Source organism: Lactuca virosa, chromosome 7 (genome assembly GCF_052849685.1).
Source record: "Lactuca virosa cultivar CGN04683 chromosome 7, Lactuca_virosa_CGN04683_v6, whole genome shotgun sequence".
Classification (NCBI taxonomy): Eukaryota; Viridiplantae; Streptophyta; class Magnoliopsida; order Asterales; family Asteraceae; genus Lactuca; species Lactuca virosa.
The window spans coordinates 23,892,099-23,917,914 of record NC_136432.1 but is presented as its reverse complement, the minus strand read 5'-3'; the positions used below and the strand labels follow the sequence as shown (position 1 = coordinate 23,917,914).

Genomic DNA, 25,816 nt, shown 5'->3' with positions numbered 1-25,816 from the left:
ACTCGGCAGGATGTATTATTACCCCATGTTTGCTAACTCGGGCACTCTGTATAGTACCTTTGCTAATGCAAACTCGGCAGGATGTATTATTACCTCGTGTTTGCTAACTCGGGCACTCTGTATAGTACCTTTGCTAATGCAAACCCGACATTACCACGTGTTTGCTAACCCTGGTACTCTGTATAGTACCTTTGTTAATGCAAACTAGGTATGATGTATCTTTACTTCTTTAATATGTTGTTCGTATATTAAAGGTATTATACATATCTTGGTATAGTTGAATGTATTTTGGTAATTTCCTTGGAAAGTATATAGTCGTGAATCATACTTGTATATTTAGTTTTGAATCATAAATTATACCTATTATAATTTATATGTTCTATCTGATTAGCATGAATTCTCATAGAATATCACCTTTGCTCAGCCTGATACAAAGGTAATGATACTAAAAGGAGTAGCCTTTTAGACTCATATATGTATAATATATATATAATTAAGAAGGAAACGACCTTCGGACAAATAACACAACCCTAATTCCACATCCAAACGAGGAAAAGGATATAGGATAATTCATTAGTCCTAAGCCCTTCAAATCTTATTTATATATTTATACATATATAAACATGATTTTGCCATTTATACTTTGAAATAGCTTATAAAACATTTTTCAAAGAATTTAACGGAGTTTTTACATGACTTTAAAGATTTAACATGGCTTCACGTTATTTTGGAAGTATTTGGTAATTCTTAAAAGCATACAGAAACTTTCTGTGTGATTATTATCACACACAGTTATTAACACAATTTATTATTGTGTTAAACTTGTATTCCCCCCCTAAAAAGTATTTAAAAACCATTGAAAAGGTAAATTATAGGGGTATGAACTCACTTTGATAAGCGGTGATTCGGGCAGCGTTTCGTTTCCCGGAAAAGAGTTTGTTTGACGAAAACCGGCTCAAACCGGGCAGAGTTTCGACAGGAGAGAGGATGAATTCTCAAGAATTCCGGGGCTCCGGGGCTTGCTTCGGGCTTTAGACGTGGTACCGGGGCCTTCGGGGGTCGTGAGAAAGTTTACGGGGCTAAAATGTGAATTTTGGGAAGTTTTGGGGTGAAATAAGGGTGGAATCCGAGAGGTCTCGCATGGCTTTTATAGGTCGAGGCCTCGGTCCGAAGCAGCTTAGTCATCAGCACACGCGTCGGACAGAAGGGTGGTACACGAGGCGAGGGTTCGGACAGCAGGCTCGCAGTGGCAGTCTCGGATTGGACCGAACCTCGGTCCAGTAGAAAGGAGACACGTGCGAAGGGAGCATCAGAGGAGCGTGCGAGGTGATGTCCGGTGTGTCTCATGCGAGGCTGTCCGAGTGGGATTGGACCGCGGAGTTGGTCGAATCAGGAGGTGCCACGCATGGCTTCGGTCCACTCAGAAGCTGCCACGTGCGAGGGTGACGTGGCATGCGAAATTGCCCGGTTTTTCCTATTTTTCTTTATTTTTGTGAAAAAACTTGCGAAAATCATAACTTTCGAATACGAGCTCCGTTTTTGGAGTTGTTTATATGCACACGTAGGTAAAATCATACTCTACGACTTTCGTTTAGACTTCGTCGGCTAATTTTGACTTTATTTTTAGTATTGTTATTTTAAACAGACCGGGACGGGAAATCCGTTAAAAATTCATAACTTCTTCATCAGACGTCCGTTTTCGTCTGTCTTTTTACCGTTGTGCTACTTTTGATGAGACCTTCGATTCTCGTTTAAGTTGCGTCAGCTAAATATCGATCGATTTATATTTCGAATTTTTAGCTGTCTACTGCTAAACCGAAATTTCGAAAAATCATAACTTCCTCATACAAAGTCAGATTTTAGCGTTCTTTTTTATGAACGTTCTCGGTTTAATATATTCTACAACTTTCATTTAGATTGTTAAGGCTAAAAATCCTTTTATCGAAAATTCGCTTTTTACACTGAACAGTGTTTTACCGGTTTTACCGCGGATTTTTGATTGGTCATAACTTCTTCGTTATAACTCGGATTTCAGTGTTCTTTATGTTTTTGAAAACCTTGTTACAAACTCTACCACTTGGTTCATCCCAATTACGATTATTGATCAATTTATTTTTGACCAAAATTTGACTAGTGTCACAAATCTTCGGAAGGTCGTAACTTTCCCATACGAATCCGTTTTTGACGTTATTTATATGCACGCGTAGGTATTTACAAGTACTACAACTCTCTTTTAGACTCCAATAGCTAATTCTAAGTCTATTTTAAATTCCTCTTATTATAGAGATTTATAGTGTTCGGTTTATCATAACTTCTTCATGCGAAGTCAGATTCAGACATTCTCTATATTTTGGAATCGTATGGACGTATACTTTGAGTTGTATCATAAATAAAGTTCATATTTGTATTAGAATTTATCATGAACTACATAGCACTCTTATCACATTACTAGTTTAACAAAATCACATTACATGATTGGCATAATCACATATGATTGTCTATTGACCTATTTTGACTAGTGTTACACAAATGAGTCCTAAATAGCATGTAATGATACATATAGGCATGAAATTAGTGAATCTAACTACAAATGCGATTAGGAAACAACCTAGGATGCAAGAATAACTCACCAAAGGAGTGTTAGAAGCAAGTTAGGAGGCTAAAAGGGAGTTCACGGCCAAGCTAGAAGGGTTCACGGCCTCATGAAGGGTCAACGGCCCTATGATGGTTCACGACCCTTATGAGTGGTTCACAGCCCTATGATGGTTCACGTCCCTTATGAGTGGTTCACGGCCCAACTTCAGGGAAGAACACTTGAAGATCTTGTTGTTTGGCAAGTGTTTGAAGATCCTAAGTTGTATTCTAAGGAGATACAAAGAAAAGGGATGTTTAAGAGTGAAATTGGTGTTCTTGATATATGATACTTGAGAGAGAATGGGATGTTTGCGGCCAAGAGAAGAAGAAGTGAAGGAAAATGAACCAAACCCATATATATGCATGGTGTTCACGGCCTAAGGAGGGTTCACGGTCGTGAACCTCACTTGTTGAGGTTTATGGCTCGAAAGAAGTTCTTGGCTCTCGGTTCTTAGGTGGTTCACTTCCTAACAAACAACCCTTACGTATACTAGGTCTAGAAACCTATAAGTTTGACCTTCAGTTGATGTGTTTGACTTTTCAAGATAGAAATTTCGGGTTGTGACACTCCACCCCCCCCCCCCCCAAAAAAAAAAAACTCTTTGGAGCTAAGCTATGGTGATTCTGAGGAATGGATATGAACAAGAGGCGGTTTAGGGTGTTTGAGGCTTGGATTGGAGATTAAGAGCTCATGAGGTAATCAATTTAACCATTTTTAAGCTAATTACGGCTAAATGGTATTCTTGATGATTTGAGCTAATAGAGTTAGATTATGTTAAAAAAAATGTTTGTTAGTAGTGTTAATGAAAGTGTTAGATGCCTTAAACAAGCTTTGTATGTAATCCCCATGAGTGGAATCAATCCAATAAGAGTTAAGGTCTGAAACCCTAACTAGTGATTATGGTTAATTGATGCATTAGATGTTATATTGGGATGACTTAGGTAGTATAGGATGCCTAATTCATTAATTGATAGGAATTAAGATGTAGAGAATGAAAATATATAACTATGATCCATTAAGTGGTTATTTTGACTTAGAGAGTCAAAAGCTCTTAATAGACTACGACAAGTATTAAGATACTTGTGCATGTTTATAAACATGCTTAAGAGCAAAGAAGATGGATCCAAAATGCATCAATGGTAGAGTAGAGGAAAATGGGATAGTTAATCTTCACTAACTGATAAGGTGAGTTATTACTCTCTCTTTATCTCGCTAAGTTATTTTATACACTTTATGTATATATGTATATATGTTTATGTATGTTAGAGTCATGTATATGAGCATGAAAAGGAGAAATGAAAGATAGGCTTATATAGATTATAACCATATGTGAGATTAAGTGCTTGTAGTTATACATGTAAGACCATGTACATGATCATGTATGTATAACCAGAGCATGTGTATATGTACAAGGAAGGGATATGGGTATTATGAGTAATATCCATAAGAGTAGATAAAGGAAGAATAAGATTATATGAAATATAATCATATGCATGATTGGAGATGAGAAGGGTATTTGTTAATACCCAAGAGATAGTAGAAAGTAACAAAAGATGATTATATGTAGTATAATCATAAGAGTAAGAATGTATGTCTAGACAGTATTGGTATTGTGTAGAATACATATATGTTATTAAACATAGATAGGGATAAGGTACTTAATGAATTAAGTACTAGAAAAGAAATATTAGATGATATCTTGATGAGATAAAGATATAAATTATCCATGGGACAAGTGTTATGTGATTAGTCACATAACAAAGATAAAGAGGTAAATATAAAGGTTTCTTCAGGGACAAGAGATAGAGGTTTCTTCGGGGACAACAGATAGAGGTTCCTATGGGGACAAAGAGTATGATCCTTTCAGGAATAAATGTATGGTTCCTTCGGGGACAAGAGATGGAGATTTCCTTCGGGAATGAGAGTATGTCCCTACGGGTAAAGAGGTGATGATTCCCTCTGGGAATTTAGATAGATGACTCCTGCGGGAATCCAGATTGTATATGGCTATAGAAGATAGCGAAAGGTTCCTTGAGAGGAACAAGATAATATAGTTCTTTATAAGAACTTATAGATAATCCGTGAAGGATTAAGAGTAATGAATCCATGATAAGATTCAAGAGAGGAAGAAAGATTAAGGATCCACGAGGGATCATAAGAAAGAGAAGTATGACCGAATGAGAATACCTGATAATGTAGTGGGATGTTGTTTCCCTTAGAAGATATAGATGATAAAATATGAGATGTGACCGTTGGGTCTAAATGAGAACAGAATGTTGATGCATTAGAACTGGGGATAGAGAAGAGAAAGAGCATAGAATAGGTAGAGCAGAGAAGAGACATGGTAAAGAAGAAACAAAGTTAGATACATATATAGAGTATGAATGGAGTATGAGAAGAGCCTAAGACTAGGCTAAGAGAAGAGTATGAGAAACAAAGTAGATGACAGAGAAAGAGACAGAGGAGATGAGTAAAAGTAGGAAGACAAATTAGAGAAGAAAGACAAAAAAAAAAAAGATAGATGAAAAAAGAAATAATAGCAGGGCATGTTACTAGAGAAAGAGTATGAGAAAGATAAGGAAGAGAAATATAAGAAAAAATAGAAGAATAACTCACCAGATAGATTGTGTTGATTTTGCAGAGATTTTATGTTTTGCAGGTTCAGGTAGCAGCAACCGTGGTACCAAAGGAGAAGACGGGAACACAAGGACAAGACTTAAATAATAGGTTACTATTTATTGTATTCTTTTGTTGTTCCAATTTGTATATAAGATTTTATTATAAACATGTGATTGTCCTTGGAATTTAAGTGTTTTAATTAGAGTAGAATTTCATAATTATAGATTAGATGTTAGAAAATTCGGATCGTTACATGTGACCTACGAAAAAGAATTTTACGGGTGCGCAACCTTAGAGCTAATTTCACATTTTTGACCTCGAAATCGGTGGTTATTGCTTAAAAATCTTTAATATTTGTTTAAATCTTGAAAATTCTAAAAGGACTTGCCAAAATTTTCTATTTTTTATTTAATAAATCTCTAAATATTATTAAAAGAGAAACCTTATGACTATCATCTTAAACAATCAAAGCCCTTGATTGTATTTCCTTTATAGGTTTTCCACCGTTAGATCAAATTGCTACATCATCACCCATACCCTTTTAAGAATACACGTCTCGTTAATGATTTTCAAAGTTTCCAAAATCGGATTTCATTCTTAACCTAACATCATAGAACTCTTAACCCTAAATTTGGCTCCACCAGTACATCTCCTCTTCTCTCTAAACCGAGCGACCGCACCACTACCATCGATGCTGAGAAGATATTGGATTGACTGTATCACCGCTACCTACATAAGTGATCGGGACTAAAAACATCCTTATAGGTATTGTTTCGAAGATCCCTTCTCTGTATAAATCAATCTCTCTCTTAACATCGACTCTATCTATCTGCTTTCCTTTCTCAAAGCAAAAAAATGGTGGAATTATGCCAAGGTGTTTTGATATTAAAGAGGCTATTCACTAAGGAAATAAAGGAGATAGCATATGTTCTACGTTCTAGGGTAACTGGCGAGCAAGTTTTGAATTGCAATTTGACGTGATGCTTCAATCGAGGTGAATTGATGTCTGTTTACTCAAATCATGTGCGATCAACAACCATTGCCCCTTGGGGACTGGAAAAGATGAAATGCAGAAGACCATGGCGCAAACTCCGTTGTCGGAAGACGTTGGTGTGTCTATATCTTGGATTGAGACCTCCGACACCGTCTCCCGCCACTTCTTCTTTCAACCAGACGGCCAATTCTCCGTAAGTATTCAGCATACGATAACGCTAATCAAATTTTTACAATTAGGGTATTCAAAGTGCCATAATTTACAGTTCTAATAAATGTATCGTCTGTTGTTTATCGCAGAATCTAAACTTTTTCATAACGCTTAACATCATGAAAATTGAATCTTGTGGGATATTTATATTTAGGTGAAGGTGCTTGACGATCAAGACCAGTTGTCCACAAAATGGCTGAATCTTTCGTCAACAAATTCTTCCCCTCTGGTTTTCCATATAGGTGAGTTGATGGAACTTAATTTCACATAAAATTTGTTGAAAAGTTTCATTTCTCATATCATGTAAATTCCACCATCGCTTCCTACTCCAGCGTCAACGAAGGATACCTTAGATATACTCAATTTCGGGCATTACAACACTTCTCAAGTGCAACACTATCCGTTTTATCAACTCAGGTCCTCTTCCAATACACTCGGTTTCTTAAATTCCATTTTTACGTGATTCATTCCATTGTAGCAAATAGCAATACTTAATCTTACCCCTTTGCAGTCACTGCTATATGCTGCAGGCTTGAGACCTACCCCTGCACAAGCAACTGCAGTTAGTTGGGTGAGAAACAACTTTCATCTCAAGAATTTGATCATACCAATACTAAAAGAACTTAACCTCACATTCTTGATGTCAAACAGGTACTAAAAGATGGAATGCAGCATATGGGAAAACTAATATGTAGCAATTTAGGTGCACTCATGGATGCAGAACCCAAACGGTGAAGAATATTGGGTTTGTAGTTTGTACCATTATTTTTGTTCTTTGTTCTTCTATATGACTATGAAATATTCAACTTCAAGAACCTCTTTTTAATATGTAGCTGATGTGCTATACGACTTGGGCACTGGTCTCGAAATCGTTTCCCCATTATGCCCTCAACTGTTTCTTGAAACAGCTGGGCTTGGGAATTTTGCAAAGGTTAGTTGGTGGTGAATCAATATCAATATTCAATAATTATATAATAACACAAATTGACCAATTTTAAAAACTTGGTTGTCATTATTGAACAGGGAATGGCTGTGGTAGCTGCAAGAGCAACAAGATTACCAATTTATTCTTCATTTGCAAAAGAAGGAAATCTTAGTGACTTATTTGCAAAAGGAGAAGCCATCTCAACCGTGTTTAATGTGCTCAGGTTAGGTGCCGGGATCCAGTTGGTTTCAACAGTTTGTTCATCTATGCAAGGAAAGGTACATGTAAAATTTTGAATTTACATTATTGCCCCTTTATTATATATGGGAAACAAATCTAATTTCAGTTCTTTTTGTTTTGTGCAGATGGTTGTTGGGTCTCTTCTTTCTGTAATACATGTATACAGTGTATCTGAGGAACTGCGAGTTGCTCCTGTTAACACATTAAATCCACAAAACAACTGCAATGATTATAGAAGATTTCATTAAGGTTCATAAACAAATGCTAAAAATTCTTATCATTATTTACATTTTTGTCCTGTCTATTTTGCTAATGTTTTATAAATTTCTTATTAAAACGTAGAGTAAATTACATTTGTTGTCCCTGTGTATAGCTTATTTTTTGCAATTTTGGTCTTGTAACGTTTTTGGTTCAGGTTCCAAGTAAAATGACTCTTTTAGTCCCTGAACATAGCTGATTTTATCCAAATTTGGTCCCAAAAATATCGTCATTTTAATTAGATTGCGGACCAAAAACGTTAGGAAAACATCAAATAAGGACCAAAATAGCAAAAGTAAACATTTTGGGACAAAAATTGAAAAAAAAACCCAGCTATACTCGGGATAAAAAATGTAATGTACTCTAAATTTTTTAGGAGGGAGTTTGGGCATGGGTTAACAAATAATAAAAAGTCAAAAAAACCAGATAAGGGTATATTTGTCACATTCTATATCCGTTATGGACCAAAACCTTAACAAGTGAAAAGTTTCATTTAGGGATGAAATATGCAAATTTGAGTAACGTAAAAGGATGAAATTTATGATTTTAGACAGGAAATGTTTCGAGCCCTGTAGACCTGAGGTACAAAGAAGATCTGTTGTTTCCATGGAGGTTAATAAAAGATGCTGGAAATGTGAAAGTGGGTGGTGGTTTGCATAAGGCAATTAAGCCCTCAAGATTAAAGGAACTTAAACAAATGTTTCCAAATGAGAAATTTTTATTAAGTTGTGGAACTGGAAAAAGATGGACAGATATGCTTCAATTGAGTAAAACTAAAGATTTATGATACTTAACTGTTAATACAGAGTGATGTTTTTTTTTATTTAATGGAAGAGTGGTGTTTTTTTTTCGATTTAATGGACGAATTTGCAAATAATTAAGGGTTTGTTTTCACTGTTAAGATCTCATATTTTTCCAGTATATCTCCTTTACTATCGCCAATATCACATTTTTTTGGATACTATCGCCAATATCACATTTTTTTGGTCTTTGTCTTTTTGTATTTAACATGTGCAGTGTGTTTTGTTAATGTGTGTACGTATCACAGGTGGTATACGTGTATGTGTGTGTATGGCAGTTAGATGCAGCATATTAGAAAGAAATGAAAGTAAGTTGAGGAAATTAATTTCATTATTTTTTTACTATATCATATGAATTTCATTTATTCCCGTTACAACATTAGACTTTAAAACATAAATATGATGTAATGGGAAGAAATACAGGAGGATGCTATGTCAAAACGTAATGTTTGTATCTAACTTTAGCTCCAGTGTGTTATTACATATTGTTTTTGAAGGAGGACTTGTGGAATCAGGTTTTCCTGTTGGGAACAGATGTATATTTATGTTAAATCTCATTAGCTTCTTTACATTGGGATTGTGTTGGCTACTCATTGGATTTTACATTTTCTTGACAGTGGGTCCAACTTGATTTGCTTTCTGAATACAAGTGGAATTTCTCAAATCTCGAAGTGAGTTATATTGTTAATATGTTATTCGTGTTTCTCAAAGTTTTATTGCATTGATGAAATAAATGGTTAGAAATATAACTAAACAAGCTTTAAATCGGTTTTAGAATCATACAACTGGATGCATTTGAAGAGGGTGGGGTATTACATGGGTAAAAAGTCTTTCTCTCAAGTACAGAATGTAAGTATTGAATGAAAACTAAAATTTTTAAAAAACATTTTTAACACTCATTGTTTCATTCAAAAAGCCTGTAAACTTTGACTTAATATTGTAACTATTTCTTTTTTGTGTCTTTTGCAGCAGGTAATCAATCAAAAATAACCTTAATACCTATAGTGGTTGCTGTAAGTAGAACAATTTCATTGTTCTTATAATGGTCATTGTTAACAACATTCTTGCCTTAAGCACTATTACATAAAACACCATCAAATCCTCAGCTGTTACAACTCGATGCTTGAAATATTGATTGTTTCGTGGGTTTTAGTATGCCTGGGAAAAATGATGCTTGGAATATTTGTAATCTTTTAGTGGGTTTAAGTAGCTTTTTCCCAGACTGAATAAAACAAGAGCTCCAATTATGCAGGTGTGATTTTTCTTCACTATTTTTGTTGTTTCTATCCCTATTAGCTATCACTATTGAAAATTTGGTGTATTTTATCTGCATCTCATTGATAAACCTTTTGTTTCAATCTAATTAAAGTAAATAATTTACGTTTCAATCTAATTAAAGTAAATAGTTTACATTGATTATAAAGTACTAATGCAATGCAAGAAAGTGCTAATGCAAGTTTTTATTTTTCAAATAAATAAAGTAAATTACTGTGCTTTAAGAGACACATGAATGGAAGTACCCATGCAAGTATTTATTATTTGTGTTATTGAATTTTATTATAGTGATATCTAATCTCTAATATATATTAAAATAGATGCCTTATGACTTCATTTTAAACAACCATAGGTTTACACCCTTAGATCAAATTGCTGACATTATTATTGTCACATGTCTCTTTTGCAAAAATAACACTCTTTGAAATCCCAAAATAAATCTCCAAATTTGAAAAGATTTAGGATTCTGGGTAAAAAGTGTCATAATTTTGAAACAGCATGGACCAAAAATGTAAATTTGTTGCCTCTTCCCCAATTCCAGTTGCAAAAGTCAAACCTAGTACGATATCAAACAACAACCTTTCGACTCGAAAATCTCCCAAACTTTCGACTTGAAATCTATGGATTCCCATATGAATCATATACTTCCCATCGAAAGCTAAACTTCCCATATGAAATTCATCCTCAAATGACTTCGCATACGAAAATCAATTTTCGTTATCTGCCTTCGTCCATGGAACCACAATGCGAACCAGCTTCATATGCGACAATCAACTTTCGTATTAAACTTTAAGCCTCTTCCCATACGAAAATTGGTTTTCGACCACTTGTTCTCAGTCCTTAGACTTTCGCTTTTCTTCTTTCCTCTTTGGATCCAAATTCGAATGCAGTAGCAGTCAAAATATCAACCATTCGACTCGAAACTTAACTTTCGTTATCAGCCTTTCCTTCCTAATCTTTCGACTTGAATTCTTCTCGTCCAACTTCTTTCGTATCACAGCCACAAACTTTCGCATATGAAATCCCAAAATCAATTCGTTATCCAAGGCAACACCAAACATTCACATCTAACCTTCACTATCGAATTCCGTCCATCACAATCCTTCTATCATCAACCCAATATCGAAAATCCTAAAACTTCAAACTTCAACCTTCGATCATTCGCATCTAACCTCAAGATTTGTGTGTTTTTCATGCATTCCCCCGCGTTTAACGCGGGTTATAATCTAGTGTAATATTCTAATAAAAACAATAAAAAAGAGGATAAACCAAAACCAACAATCAAACCTTGACAAAAGGATCCCTAAAACAAAAACCTGTTGGATTAGAACCAAAGGAAACAGCACAGGAATCATTTTTCTAGTTTTCTCAATAAGAAATTTTAGAATCGTCACATTGTTTAACTACCAACTCACAAATCACTTCACCGATGTTCAAATGAATTGGCCCCTGAAAACGACACACTCCGTCGTAAAGACGCAATAGTGCGGCGGCGGCGTGGTTTATGAATATGAATGTTGGCGCCAAGTTAATCCGGTGGAAATGGAGGTGGACGGTCTCTTTATCTGGCTATCCGTTTATCTTTTCTTCTCACAGACGCCGCACCTTTTGCATCCAGCTACACTCCTGCAAATCTAACCCTCCATATCCATTTCGTTCACCCGACGCTGGTTATTACAAGCCCAAAGCATTTCCGAATACTTTGTACGATTACAATATCAGATTAACTGAGTTAGGTCGCCTTGGGAAAGTCCATGATGCTAGAAAACTGTTTGATGAAATGCCTCAACGAGACATTGTTTCCTACGCTTCTATGATCACCGTCTACATAAAGAACAACGATCTCTTCAGCGCCGAAGCTCTATTCCATACAATTCCAGAGAGAAATATTGTCGCTGATTCTGCAATGATTGATGCTTACACCAAAGCTGGCCGCATGGACGACGCTTGGAGAATCTTTGATCAAATGCCCCGCAGGAACGTCTACTCATGGACCAGTTTGATATCTGGGCTTTTTAGAAATGGACTTGTCAGTGAGGGACAGAAGCTGTTCGATGAAATGCCTGGTAAAAACGTGGTGTCCTGGACCTCGGTGATCTTAGGTTATGCTCATAATGGTTTGATTGATCAAGCTCGGGCTGTTTTTGATCAAACCCCCAACAAAAATGTGGTTGTGTGGACTGCCATGATCAAGGTATACATTGATAATCTCCAAACTGATGAGGCACTTAAACTTTTTAACTCCATGCCACAGCGTAACCTTTACTCATGGAACATAATGATTCAAGGTTGTTTCAATGACAACAGAACTAAAGAAGCTATTGACTTATTCACTTCCATGCCTAAAAGAAATCATGTTTCTTGGACTACAATGGTGACAGGCTTGGCACAAAATAGCTCTACAAGGCTTGCTAGACAATACTTCAATCAGATGCCAAGAAAAGACATAGCTGCATGGAATGCAATGATAACTGCTTATACAAATGAAGGCCTGATGACTGAAGCCAATGAGCTTTTCCATACAATGCCTGAAAGGAATGTTGTGAGCTGGAATGCAATCATTGGTGGATATGCTAAAGCAGGTCCCAGAGGCGAGTCCTTCAAGCATCTAATCTTTCTACTTCATTCTCACATTAGGCCAAATGAGTGTACTCTCACTTCTGTGTTGACTTCATGTGAGGATTGTGTTGACTTATCACAAACTCATTCACTTGCAATACGATTAGGGCTTGAACAGGAGATCTCACTTGCTAATTCTCTCATCACAATGTATGCCAAATGTGGAGATCTTGAATCTGCTAAACTTGCTTTTGATACTTTTCACACAAAGGACATAGTCTCATGGACAGCAATGATGTTAGCATATTCAACTCACGGATTTGGTCCACATGCTATACACATCTTTGGAAGAATGCTGCGATTAGGGTTTCAGCCGGATGAAATTACATTCTTAGCCCTGTTAACCGCATGTAGCCATACGGGTCTTGTTGATAAAGGACAGAGGTTCTTTAACTCAATGATGCATGTTTACAATGTGGGACCAAAATCTGAGCACTATGCATGTCTTGTTGATATTTTAGGTCGAGCTGGTCAACTAGACAAGGCTCTGAAAGTGGTTGACCAAATGCCTCATGATATGAGAGATGGTGCTGTTTTAGGAGCACTATTAGGTGCATGTAAGTTGCATGGTGATGATGTTCTTGCAAGTGAAATAGGACAAAAGGTGATAGATTTTGAACCAAATGAATCAGGAGGGTATGTGTTATTAGCAAATGTTTTTGCTGCATCTGGGAGATGGGAGGAAGTTGCTAAAGTGAGGAGGGAGATGAAGGGTAAAGTGAGTAGTAAATTGCCAGGGTTTAGTCAGGTGTATGTTAAGGGGTGCAATTATGTATTTTTTGTGGGAGATCGATCTCACATTAACTTTGATGAGATTAATGAGATGTTAAGAGATAAGATTCTACCAGAAATGAAACCGAGGTCTGTATGTTATTTTATGGAGGATTTAATGTGAAATTTAAACAAGGTTTGAGGATTTAATATGAAACTAAGGGTCTTGATGGTATGGTATATTGATCAAGTCAACCAGGAACCTGTCTAATCAAGTTATTACCGTTGGACAATATTGATGAGTAAAAATTAAGAGAAGGTAACGGACAAAAGTAGGGAGGGGGGAATCTGTTTGTGAAAGATGCCTAAATTGACATGTCATAAAGACAAACACTATTAAATTAAATCCCTCCCTTCTCCTTTTATATCATGACAATCATACTACCACTAATGTGAGATTAATGTGAGATGTGTGTGTGTGTCTATATATATATATATATATATATATATATATATATATATATATATATATATATATATATATATATATATATATATATATATATATAGATAGAGAGAGAGAGAGAGAGAGAGAGAGAGAGAGAGAACTGAGAACCCTTTCTAGACCATAAGATCAAAAAAAAACTATGATTTAGATCAGATGTGGCATAATTGTTATCATGAACAAAATTGATGGTGTCTTATGTTTTTAATGATCACCATAGGGGTATGTAATTATAAAAACGTCACACAAAGTACAATTCTTCAAATCAATTTCTAAAATATTATTAAATCGTCTAACGATTCAACCAAACAAAAATTGCATGTTTACAAATAGTTTTGTAAACATACGATATGAAAATTTTCCAATAAACAAAAACAACTACGATAAGGATGAAGAAAAGGCAGAATGTATACATCCTTATTTGTTGTATGAATTTTGAAACAACTTTGTAACAATATTATTCATGCTTTCCTTATATAATATGATATTGGTACAAAACACAAAACAAACTTTTTGAATCTCCAACACACCAAATCCTTTTGCTTTTTATTGGATTTGTGTGGACCATCAAACTTCCATTTATTGCATTTTCCTTTATTGTTAGAGTTTGTTTTTTTTTCTTCAACCATGTGAAGAGATGTCTATCCAATTCAATTTTACCTTTACTTTTGTCATTTTCTTGTACTCCAAAAATTCTCCAATGAGCAAATGACACTAAACAAATGAGAATTTTTTACTTTTATTTTTATTTTTATTTTTTTGTGTTTCAATGTACGGTTGTATCTTTTCAAGATGGAGGTAATTTACCAATCACACTAGACACAACAATGGATTCATCCATGTTCATCTTTTGTAGTGTGAATTGATCCAAAATGCATATGACTTCACTAAATTGTTTCACTGCCTTGAGTCAATCATCTTGTAATTGTTAAAATCGTTTACCAAAAACTTCTATGAAGAAACAAAATATTCAAAGATATATTTGATTCAAGGTAATTTCACAATTTCTTCGTACTTTTTGCATTTTAGTAGATGTCGGATAAGGAATTAGATATATCGTTTATAATATGTCCTTTGTATGTGTAATCATCTTTCTACCACATACTCATCCTCCTTACATATTGCAGTGTCTCAGCTTCCATAATTTCTAGCATCGGGGTAGACTAGACATATACCACTTTTAAATTTTTAAATAAAAAGTGCATCTTATCTACCGGCATTAGGTATCAGTGTCAACTTTTCCAACTTCACAAACTTTGAAGTCAAATCTTTGATAAATTCGGTCTTAGTTACCAACATAGATATCAATATAATTGTTAGAAAATAGGATTCAATAACATGGGTTTGGTAGATAAGAATTTGGACATCACATAGGTTGTGTATGGTCATTTTTGGTGTTGATATTTTTTTGCTATGTATGTGATACTGAGACATTCAATGTGGGACAATACATTAGGACTCTCTTTTGTTTTTGGTACAAAGCTTTGAAAAGTTTTTGGTACAAAACACAAAGCAATATAGATTGTTAGATTATGTAAGAGAGTCTTGGGATTAGTTGCCAACTTGGATTTTTCTATCTAAATAGGCTTGGAAATTCCTTTTTTGAGTTGCCCGTTTGTGATCATGGTGTGGAGTCGGTGAACCATTTATTTTTCTCGTGTCTGGTTGCTTTGGCCATTATGGACCGAGTTTTGTGTTGGCAGGTTATAGATGTTCATGTTTTATTTTCTTTTTTATTTGAATTGGTTTACTTGGTTTGAAGGTCTTTGAATTCGGAAGGTTGTTAAGGAGTTATTGGAGGCGGTTTTCCTTGTTATATGGTGGCACATTTTGGGTTTTTAAGAACAAAGTTCTTTTTTCTTAAATTCAAGTTTTTATTTTTATAATATTGTCACTCAAGCGTATTTTTGGTGTCAAAATAGGTATAAGAGGTCGTTTAGCTAAGTTGGTTGACTTCAAAACCTTATGTCGATTATTTTGTAATTGTTTGGTTGTTTTGATCTAGCTACTTGCTAGATTTGTTTTACTAAAATATTTGTCATTCTAAAAAAATCGTAAGAAATATAAGAGAAATATGAGTATACATGTACTCATCTGTCTCGAAATTTGATTAGGTTGATGAAATTTTTTGAAAAAAACTATTCAAACAGCTTGAATTGCTGGTAAAATTATTCAAACAGCCAACTTCGCTCGAAGCTATCTAAACTGCTTGGATTGTCGAGACAGCTTGGTTCCAAATTGCCTAGGCAGCTTGGTTGTCAACAACTTTGGCTGTTAGGCAACTTGAATTGTGCCTCCTGGTAAGACCCAAACTCGTCTATTTCTTTAACTTTACTTTCATTTGAACATGTTTTCTATATCACTTTAAGTGGTTATGTCACTTGGATCCAACAAAGGCCCTTCCCATGAACCTTACATTTTGTTTGTTCGGGGTTAAAATCGTCTTATATACAAATATACATTCCGCATCATCTAATTTGTATTAAATCAAAGGTTTTATCCTCGATAATCATATTAATTCCAATTACATAAGAGGATCAATACCACTAAAATGACCAACATTAGTGATTTAAATGATATATCAAATCATTGGTAAGATATCACAAGTAGTTATTTTAATAATAGTTCAATGGTCAAAGCTCTTAAATAAATTTCTTGTGTTTGAGAATATATTTAGTTATAAACTTTGTCAATTTATCTCTTATGAGAAATTTTATATAATAAGTTTTTTTTGTTAAATATCATTTGTACAACCCCCATCCCCCTCCCCCCCCCCCCCCCCCCTCCCCAATAATAGAGTTTTGGGTAACATTCATAAATGATTTTGTTGCTATTATAAATGTTACACTTTTTAGCCTAGTCTTGCTATCTATTTGACCAAAGGGCAAAGCTAAAACACATTGTTGGGTACATCACTGTATTGGTCAAAGTAGCGTTTGATTTGACAAATTTTTTTATTTCATCAACATCTTATAAATACATGTCATTTAATTTAATAATTCAATATTGTTAAATTATAAATGAATAAATTGTTGCATTTAGAAAATTCTTTATCACAAACTTTTTATCATCATTTAAATTTATAAGTTTTATTTTTCACAGTTAATTTTTAGACTATAAGAAATAATCAATTGAGAAAAATAAATAAAGAAATAAAGAAATAAAGAAAAAGCAGAAAGTGAGAAAGGAAGAGGGAGTGCTATTTATTTATGCCTAAAATAGAAACAAAATTTACAAAAGAATATGGTTTTATTTGGTAAGAATAATAATAAAAACAGCAGCAAATTACAATTATACAAATTGATATAATAAATTATAAAATTGATGGAAGCATTTTAACCCAGGTGAAGTTGATTATGAACCACCATTGGTGCGTGGACTTTCTTTCTTTCTTACAGGAGTTAAAGAGGAAGGCGAAGAAGACGCAACAGGCCTGATCTACAACCACCTGCTTCTTCTCGTTGAGTTAGTTCATTTCCTTCAGATTCAGTAATTTTTTTCGAAATCTCGTTGATTCGATACAACACCTTACGACGTCGACGTCTCAGGCCGGTATGTCGCGTTCTTCATTGTCTTCTCCATTTGATTTCTTCTTTAATCGTAGAGCTATATCGTTAATAGCAGCATACCTAGATATCTTCAAGCGATGTGGATTTTCACGAAACTAGCTAAACTCCGTCTACTGCACTCCAACCCTAACTGAGTGTCTGATTGTGTTATTTGTATACGAACTCGATTTTCGGAGATGCACTTCCGTAATCATACACGTTTTTTTTATTTTCTGAAGGTGTAGAGGTCGATGAGGAGTCCTTTTTATTGCAACAAGTGGTCTATTGTTGATCTTCATTTCCAGTTTTTAAGGTGTTTTTGGCATTGTCATTGTTGTTTGTTAGCTTTACACATTTCTGCCTGGTTTATAAATGAAACTTGTGTGGTTGATAAGTTTTAGTTATGAAAGGGTTTTAGAGGTGGATTGAAGTTGATAGTTGGAATGGAAGATGTTAGTTGTTGATATGTATCTAATTGTTAACCCTCTTTCATGGAGAGAGAGCCTTGTACAACACTATGACCTAGTTATGCAATAAGTTGATGGAATTTTTTGATCTAAATTCTGTGTGACTGTGATTTTGAATTTGATGAGTGAGTTGTGTTGTTGATTACAGGGTGGTTGTGGTCCAATTGTAGGTCTGAAGAGCACAATATGTCTTGATTATCTATCCATCATCATGGACATGGTGAATGGAAGTAATGGTATCAACAACAACAACAACAACAATAGCAGCAGCCAGAGTCTAGCCTCTAAGCAACGACTTCGTTGGACACATGAGCTTCATGAACGTTTTGTTGATGCTGTGGCACAACTTGGTGGCCCAGATAGTGAGTCACTTTCATCTTCATCTTCTTTAAAATCTTGCCTTTCTTTATCAGCTAGCTATGTACAGAATTTTTGGAAAGACCAAACGTTATGTATGTTGTTGAGAGGAATTTAATTGATTTCCTTTTCTTTTTGTTTTTTTCAGGGGCTACTCCAAAAGGTGTACTGAGAGTTATGGGTGTGCAAGGTCTAACAATTTATCATGTAAAGAGCCATTTGCAGGTAAGTGGAAATGTTTACAGATACAGATATGATTGCATACTTGCATTTGTTATGGTGTTTTTTTTGTTGTTGACATGTATCTATGTGTATGTATGTAATGGTAACTGTAAGTGTTATTTATACAGAAATATCGGCTTGCAAAGTATCTCCCTGACTCCTCTTCTGAAGGTATATATAATATATCCAGTTAAACCAAGCTGTTGACTAATGTGATAAGTGGATACAATCATGGATGCTGATTATATTTTGGTGAAACTAATATGAGTATGATATATGGTATTGGTATTGGTATTGGTAGGAAAAACATTTGACCAGAAGGAATCGGGTGATATGGTTTCCAGTTTGGATGGGTCATCGTTAGTATTATTCTCCTCCTCTCCTGTTTTGTTTCAATTCCAGCAATCACTTGTGTAGTGAATTAAATATTTTTGTTTGTAAAAACAGTGGTATGCAAATCACAGAAGCACTGAAACTGCAGATGGAGGTCCAAAAGCGACTGCATGAGCAATTGGAGGTGGTTATATGTTCTTGTCTAAAAATTATTTGATGGTTCTTGTGAAGTGAAGATTAGTAAAAGTGTGGTGGTTGTGTATGATACATTATTTACAGGTGCAAAGACAACTTCAGTTACGGATAGAAGCCCAAGGGAAGTACCTCAAGAAGATAATCGAAGAGCAACAGAAACTTGGTGGTGTTGCTGCTGGTGGTATAGACCCACAAGAATCTGATAATAATAATCAAACTCAGCCTGCAAACAGCATTTCCATAGATGAACCATTAACACCTGATGATGAGTCATCAGGTGGTGGTGGTGGTGAGAGCCCAAAAGAGGATCAAGAGAGGTCAATGAAGAAGCGACGAGTCAACATGGATACAGCAGTCAAACCGGGAACAGCTTTGGGGCTGAACCACCAGATACTGGAGTCCAGCTTCACCACCACCTCCAGGCCACCATACCAGCATCACCAACAACAACAACAATCAGGAGGTTTCCAGTTTGGTACTTCATCAATTGACAATCAACAAGATTAGGTCGGTAGGGCCAATTAAGATTGATTCATGTAATGTTAATGTGTGTCAAAGGGGTTTCTTTTTTCTTTTTTTCTAAAAAGAATGGAGATGATGAATTCATATGTTTGGAGTAGGACTTTTTTGTATTGTACTTCTACTGCATTTTTTTTTTCAAAAAAAAAAAAGGTTTAATTTATAATTTGGTCTTCATTTTTGACTGGTGGTTGTTACACAAGAATAGAAATACACATTTGCAAATGGTACATTACATGTTTACATATTACATACTACATATGTTAGTTAGAAAAACTAGGGAGTGGGGAGTGGGACCTACAAAGAATACAACATATGATAGAGTATAACCAAATTCAAGATGAATGATTCCTCCTATGCCTGACACGTTTCAAAATACAGAGTCGCAAACGCTGACTAAGGGCCTCTAGTTTTTCCAGCTTTTCACGTCCAGATGATTTCTTTACTACTTTCTTCTTTTCTTCAGCTTCAGCTGCAGCTGCATTTTTATGTTTACTCGTCGTTCGAAGTGGTGTTGCAAGCACCTTCAACCTTACCTACAACAATTCAACAATTATATATATATATATATATATATATATATATATATATATATATATATATATATATCATCAAAAACATGTTTCTATGTGTGTGTGTGTGTGTGTGTGAGAAAGAGAGAGAGAGAGAGAGAGAGAGAGAGGGAGAAGCAACCAGGTGATTGTCGTTGGATGATGTTGAGCAATCTGGAAAAGGTTCAACATCACTCCCCAAAGAGGAGCATCTTCCCCAGCTCTCTCTATTTGAGCTTGTATATGAACAAGACTCCTGCAATTGTGGTTGTGCTGCTTCCGTATTTACATCGTTCACCTTCTGCACACATCACATGACATGAGGATAACAACAAATTATTACAATTTTTTACAAAATGAATGATTTTAAAAGTTAAAGAAGAGTCGTCATGAGTTACTTTAAAAAGCGGGGGCATAATTCCAGTTCCATGAAGATAATCCTCAACCGAATCCGTGGTTAAAATGGTAGGTGGGGCAGATGAAGTGCTTGCACTGCCGCTCTCCATACCCAAACCTTGCCCTTTCCCCCCGATTATCTCATACAACAAACTCTGATCACAAGTCACAACACAACAAATGTTTATTATATCATAAACAAGAGAAATAAAAAGTTATTTACCTCTTCTATACCAGCAGCATCAACTTGAAGATCTCCCAGATCATAATACTTCTCATATTTTGTTGAACATGAAGGTGATAACTGAGGAGGGTGAAGAACATTGTGAAAGAATATGGAGACCGAGTCATAGTAAAACTGTGGCCTAGATGAGTTGTGATCCCCATCAAACTTTATCACATTTTTATCTCCCTAAAATGTACATCATATGTCAAAAATTTTACTTTTTTTTTAATAACTAAAATGAAAGATAGATATTGAAGGATATGTTCATACTGCATAGGAGTTAGAAATGAGGTCGGAGTGGTGGGGTTGTATAAACTTGTCCCCTTTTGCATGTCCAAATAAAGCAGGAATAAATGTTTTTGGTGCAACCTTCAATGCATTTATATCCATAATATCAAATTTTGCCTTCTTCTGAATCACTCTACGCATGTATTGCAGAGCAACTTTCACCTGTCAACAAATTTAATTTTAATTATATACTATTAACTATAACTATATATCATATATGATTATTAAAAACAATAATCACATTCATATGCACAAGAAACATTAGCCTACTGTGAATTTAGGAAGCCGAATTTTGTACACATCAACAAGTTCCATCATCAGATTAAATAAATTAGAAAAAGCACTATCCAACACCATTCCAGCTATAGAAGGGTCCTCAGCTCCATACAGTAAGCTGCATCATAAATTATTACACAAAAAAATTCAGTTTGATCCAAAGGCAAAATGGGCATTTAAGTAAATTTAACACCTAGGCTGTCAACTTGAACAACACAGGGTCCAAAACTTTTTGGCAACTTGAAAATAAGGACCAAATTTGCAAGTGAACCAACTTGCAATAAACAGGCTATACTCAGTTAGGGACCAAAAGGTAACTTACTCTTAAAGATTTTCAACAAGACAATAATAATAAAGATTAAAGAGTACCTGGTAACTGCACCCATAGAGCGTCCCCATAGACCAATACGAGATATTTGTTCATTGCTTCTTAGATACGACACAACAACCTTCAAGTCATCACTCTGAAATTAAATTTATAAACACATATATTTATATAGAAAAAAAATAGAGAATATAGGTAAAGAAATAAATACAAGAATGGAGAGTGTATACCTCATGCCAACCAAGGCTGACATAATTACCATCAGATAACCCTGAACCCGAAAAATCAAGAGTGAAAACAGTAATATTTGATGGTAGAAGAATCACAGCAGCCTCATTTGCATCCGCCCTGCATCCACTACACAAGTGGGTCCCACAGATAACAGATAAGTTTCTTTCTTATATACATTTAACGAAAAACATTTAATTAAATTGAAAGAGAAAAACCTGTTTCCATGGCAGTATATGACACAAGGAAGAGAAGTATTATCTGGGAAGGGTGAAGGCAGGTAATGGCTACACCTTAATATATGCCCTCTACCATTTCTGAGCTGAAATAAATAATAATATGATTCAGAAAGTTTATGGCAATTTTGCTATTCAGAAAGTTTATGGCAATTTTGCTAAACTTAAATCCCAATAATTAATATAATGTAACTACTAAGTAAGTTGTGGATATATATATATATATATATATATATATATATATATATATATATATGCATATGTCCATACTTGCCTCAAGGTCTTGTCTTTTGTATTTCCTTCCAGCAAGAGTGAAGTCTTTCTCCCATAAATACTGATCAGGATTATAATCAGCCCTGTTTCATCAACATCATCAATTGCTATTCAGGCATAATATTTGTGCAGAATTATCTTTTTAAATAATAGTTCCATCTCCATGAATGTCTTGGTCTTGTTCAACCATGACCTTTTGTAACATCCTCAAATTTTATGATGATAAAGAACTTGTTTAAGTTATGTAAGCATGATTCGATTGTCAATGGTATAAATAAATGTATAAGTTATGAATTGGAGAGTTGTAAAATATGCGTAAAAGGACTTAAATTGTGCCAAGTCAATAAAATTGTTCGTCTTGAAAACATCAATTGGATGTTTAAATCAAGATTAAAAATAGACATGTATATCTGATCATGTATGTATGTGTAAAGAAAGAAAGTATATGATATGGAACAGTGTGAATTGGACAATTGGTGATGAGATGTCAAACCCTTGTGTGTTATTATAACAAGACAATATATGTAAAAGAAGTAGTCAATGTGAGAAGTATGCTTAAGTTAAAGGTTTGATAAATAAAGACTGTATCATATATACAGTTACCAAGCTACAGGTGATGACAAATTTTGAAATATCCAAGATTATTTTAAGATGGTATCATTATAATGGCATAAGTATGAACAAGTATCGTATGTGGTCTGTATAACATGATGTTATGATTAAGCCAAAGTATTAAGTATAAGCTTAAAAAAGCTGGTGCAAGTAAGGAATGAGAAAAAGGTAATGAATTTGTTGACAAGGGTGTATCTATGTATGTATCAGGGACTAGATGAGCTATGATTGCCTTGAGTTTCTATTCAAGGTAAGTGTTATTGCTGTTTTCCATTGTCAAATGTTGACAAGGGTGTTACCCTTTTAATATTTAGTACCTTGTCAATTGTTATATTTCTTAATCAGCATGGTACCTGTCTATGGAATATATCTAACCTAAAGTAGGAGGTTCAGATTATATATATAACCATTGACAGGATCAGAAGTCTGTAAGCATCAGATCTGGTATATATTTATTGTACTTCATTGTGAGGTTAAACTTTCATTTATATACAGAATGCAACCTAAATAGGGAAACTAAATACAAGTGACACTAAGATCCCATGAAACCCTAAACTATAAATACTATATCTAAGAGAATTCTGCAAGCATTATATGGGATGATATTGTTATTACAGAAGATAACAGAGAAGGAATTGTTGCTCTAAACTGTTTCATTCAGAAAGCATGAAACATTGGTTTTTATCATGAAGATAATTTGAGGAAGGATGTTGCTTACTACTGACTTTTGTTCAAGAAAAACTGAGTAGGGTTTCTTCAAAACAAGCAGGAAAGGATAGAACTAACAGCTATTAAGGCTTTCACAAGGAAATGAAGGAATGACCATAAAGAGTTGCTTATGAAGGGCTTTGGGCTAGTTTGGGGAGTTCATAAGATGATAAAAGAAACTCCCAAGAACAGATCTGCAATGTCATGGATACGAAGCTACACATAGTGAAGTATTCCAATCCGTTTTACATATCCTATGCTATGTTTGGCAAATAATTATCGATACCTAATATGCTTCCAAAAAGATGTGGAACAAAGTTCTTACAATAAAGTAAACCATAATCATGAGTCAAAACGGAAAGCGTATCCATACCTGGGAGGTCGAATGACAAAATTGATGAACTGATCAATCATATCGTCGGAAAGTTAAGGCGGAGAGTAGTATAGAACCACTCCGCCCAATGAACAAGGGCGGAGGACGAATGCTCCCTTTGACCCACCACGAAACCTAGCAGGAACTCAGATGCGTGTGTATCTAGGGATCATTTGGGCGTAGTATTTGAAGATGAGTGACACAATTTCTGGTGCAAACGTCTGTAATGAAGGATTTTGTGGGTGAGCGAGGGGTAGACGATGAGTAATCCGATTGTGGAAGTACAGCAAGAATGACCATTGGACTGTTAATTTGGGAAGGGAAATACGACCATGTGGCCCATGTTCTGTTATAAGTAAGTAATTTCATTAAAGTTATGCCAACTCAATTATCCAGAAACTCAAAAGAGTAAACTACAAAAGTACAATACAGATTTATTTCATTCATTACTTTTCATATTTTTGGTTTAAAATTTATTTTTTTGGATAATGACAAACATGACTATTTGACTATATGATGATAAAAATACAGAAAGGTAAATCAATTTTTATCCATTTATGAAAGTGAATATCAATTCTGAAATAGGTATTTTGGATTTCAATGATATATTTTTAATGTATAATGAATATTTTGTAATTTGCATTAAATATTTTTCAAAAAAAGTATTCTTACTCTCAAATAGAAATATAAATATCATCATTTTTTTCAACTGAATGACATCTTTTATGCCTTGGATCGTTGTCTACTTCATTTTGCTATTGTTTTTAACTTTTGTTAGATACTGATTAAAATATATTTTTTTTTCTTGAAATTTGAGATTTTGAACCTGTTTTTGAAAATTTAAATTACGTTTTTTATATCCATAAACTAGCTCTTGGTTTACTAAAGCTCTTTGAAATGTCATGAGTTTGATTCATTAAGTCGGATTGAAACATAATTGTCGATGATCTATGTTTAGTAAAGCATTGGTGAGAATTTAAAGCTTATTTGATTTTTATGGGATTTAATGGAATTTTATTGTTCAAAACTTTGGATCACACACTTGATCCATAAATCATTGTGTAATGTTTTCAAAAGAATAGTAACATATTTAGAATGTCATTTGATTCAAAGAAGCCATTTAGGAACAATATGGATGATTTATTAAATCAAATGAAGTTCATGGTTTAACTTAGGAAGGTTGATACCTTGGGTGTGCTTATTTAAGCTTCTAAGACATTAACTCGTTTAAGTCATCAAGTTATGAAGTAGTTGTTGGATTAAGTTGTCTAAACCAATAACTAAATTGGTATATTCTTGGGTTAGAAGCAAAATCATTTTTAGGTTGCCATCGTAACCAATAACTGAATAGAATGATTTTTGGAGAGAAAGACTGATTTGTTAATTTATTATACGATTAATAAGGGATAGCTCAGTTGGTAGTGCAGAGGGCTGAAAATCCTTGTGTCACCAATTCAAATCTAGTTCCTGACACATAATTAATTTGTATGAGTTTCTATTCTACCAATTAATTGATATGAGCAATTAATTGATATGAATACATATTCAATAAGAGTCTAGATAATAATACATATTCTCCATTTCATTCTTTAAAACCTTATCTATTTGATTTTTATAGAAGGGGTAAAGAGTTTTGTAACAAATGATTTATTAATATATTATATGATTAATATACCAATTAGAAATATTAATAATTAATTTGGAATTAATCGGAATTTAATTGGAATTAATTATGGGATTGATTGAATTAATTAAAAGTGCAGGGACTAAGGTTGTCATTGTTCAAAAGTTGAACAAAGGAAGGCTTCCAGAACCTTCCCCATAGGTAGTACAGTTTTGGAGGAACCCAATTAGGGTTTCTGGAAGCCTCTTGGTGATAAGGATACTAGATA

The 25,816-nt window shown here is 34.5% G+C and overlaps 3 protein-coding genes and 1 pseudogene across 5 annotated transcripts; 3 read left to right on the top strand and 1 right to left on the bottom strand.

Moving 5' to 3' along the window:
* The first annotated feature begins 5,824 nt into the window (after positions 1–5,824).
* On the top strand, positions 5,825–9,949 carry LOC145124671 (protein root UVB sensitive 2, chloroplastic-like; annotated as a pseudogene). Its single transcript, XR_013715681.1, has 12 exons — positions 5,825–6,019; positions 6,196–6,441; positions 6,613–6,700; positions 6,791–6,875; positions 6,970–7,029; positions 7,110–7,203; positions 7,292–7,389; positions 7,482–7,661; positions 7,749–7,872; positions 8,432–9,352; positions 9,457–9,530; positions 9,651–9,949. The product of XR_013715681.1 is annotated as a protein root UVB sensitive 2, chloroplastic-like (transcript).
* A 1,316-nt stretch (positions 9,950–11,265) lies between these two features.
* Positions 11,266–13,503, top strand: LOC145123434 (uncharacterized). The gene has a single exon (XM_079058638.1). The coding sequence runs from the start codon at positions 11,461–11,463 to the stop codon at positions 13,468–13,470; it is 2,010 nt and encodes a 669-aa protein (XP_078914764.1). The 5' UTR covers positions 11,266–11,460; the 3' UTR covers positions 13,471–13,503.
* Positions 13,504–17,115: 3,612 nt separating this feature from the next.
* Positions 17,116–19,550, top strand: LOC145124163 (myb family transcription factor PHL7-like). 2 transcript variants are annotated; one of them, XM_079059404.1, is made up of 7 exons: positions 17,116–17,343; positions 17,977–18,168; positions 18,312–18,388; positions 18,514–18,556; positions 18,687–18,744; positions 18,833–18,902; positions 18,998–19,550. In XM_079059404.1, exons 2-7 carry the CDS (start codon positions 18,018–18,020, stop codon positions 19,418–19,420), a joined length of 822 nt encoding a protein of 273 aa, XP_078915530.1. In that variant the 5' UTR covers positions 17,116–17,343; positions 17,977–18,017; the 3' UTR covers positions 19,421–19,550. The 2 variants fall into 2 exon arrangements, with proteins under 2 accessions (XP_078915530.1, XP_078915529.1); XM_079059403.1 differs by having other exon boundaries at positions 17,955–18,168.
* Positions 19,551–19,623: 73 nt separating this feature from the next.
* Positions 19,624–24,258, bottom strand: LOC145124162 (alpha/beta-Hydrolases superfamily protein). Its single transcript, XM_079059402.1, has 11 exons — positions 23,925–24,258; positions 22,233–22,314; positions 21,941–22,044; positions 21,725–21,851; positions 21,539–21,633; positions 21,164–21,287; positions 20,876–21,055; positions 20,603–20,791; positions 20,382–20,534; positions 20,126–20,284; positions 19,624–19,968 (listed from the first exon to the last, which is right to left on the bottom strand). Exons 1-11 carry the CDS (start codon positions 23,963–23,965, stop codon positions 19,768–19,770), a joined length of 1,455 nt encoding a protein of 484 aa, XP_078915528.1. The 5' UTR covers positions 23,966–24,258; the 3' UTR covers positions 19,624–19,767.
* Positions 24,259–25,816: the final 1,558 nt, after the last annotated feature.

Coding starts and splice junctions, on each gene's coding strand:
- LOC145123434 (XM_079058638.1), top strand. CDS start 11,461: ATGAATATGAATGTTGGCGCCAAGTTAATCCGGTGGAAATGGAGGTGG.
- LOC145124163 (XM_079059404.1), top strand. CDS start 18,018: ATGGACATGGTGAATGGAAGTAATGGTATCAACAACAACAACAACAAC. Junction 18,169..18,311: donor ACAACTTGGTGGCCCAGATA/GTGAGTCACTTT, acceptor TGTTTTTTTCAG/GGGCTACTCCAAAAGGTGTA. Junction 18,903..18,997: donor GACTGCATGAGCAATTGGAG/GTGGTTATATGT, acceptor CATTATTTACAG/GTGCAAAGACAACTTCAGTT.
- LOC145124162 (XM_079059402.1), bottom strand. CDS start 23,965: ATGATTGATCAGTTCATCAATTTTGTCATTCGACCTCCCAG. Junction 22,315..23,924: donor TTTGTCATTCGACCTCCCAG/GTATGGATACGC, acceptor TTGATGAAACAG/GGCTGATTATAATCCTGATC. Junction 21,056..21,163: donor TTCGGCTTCCTAAATTCACA/GTAGGCTAATGT, acceptor ATTTGTTGACAG/GTGAAAGTTGCTCTGCAATA.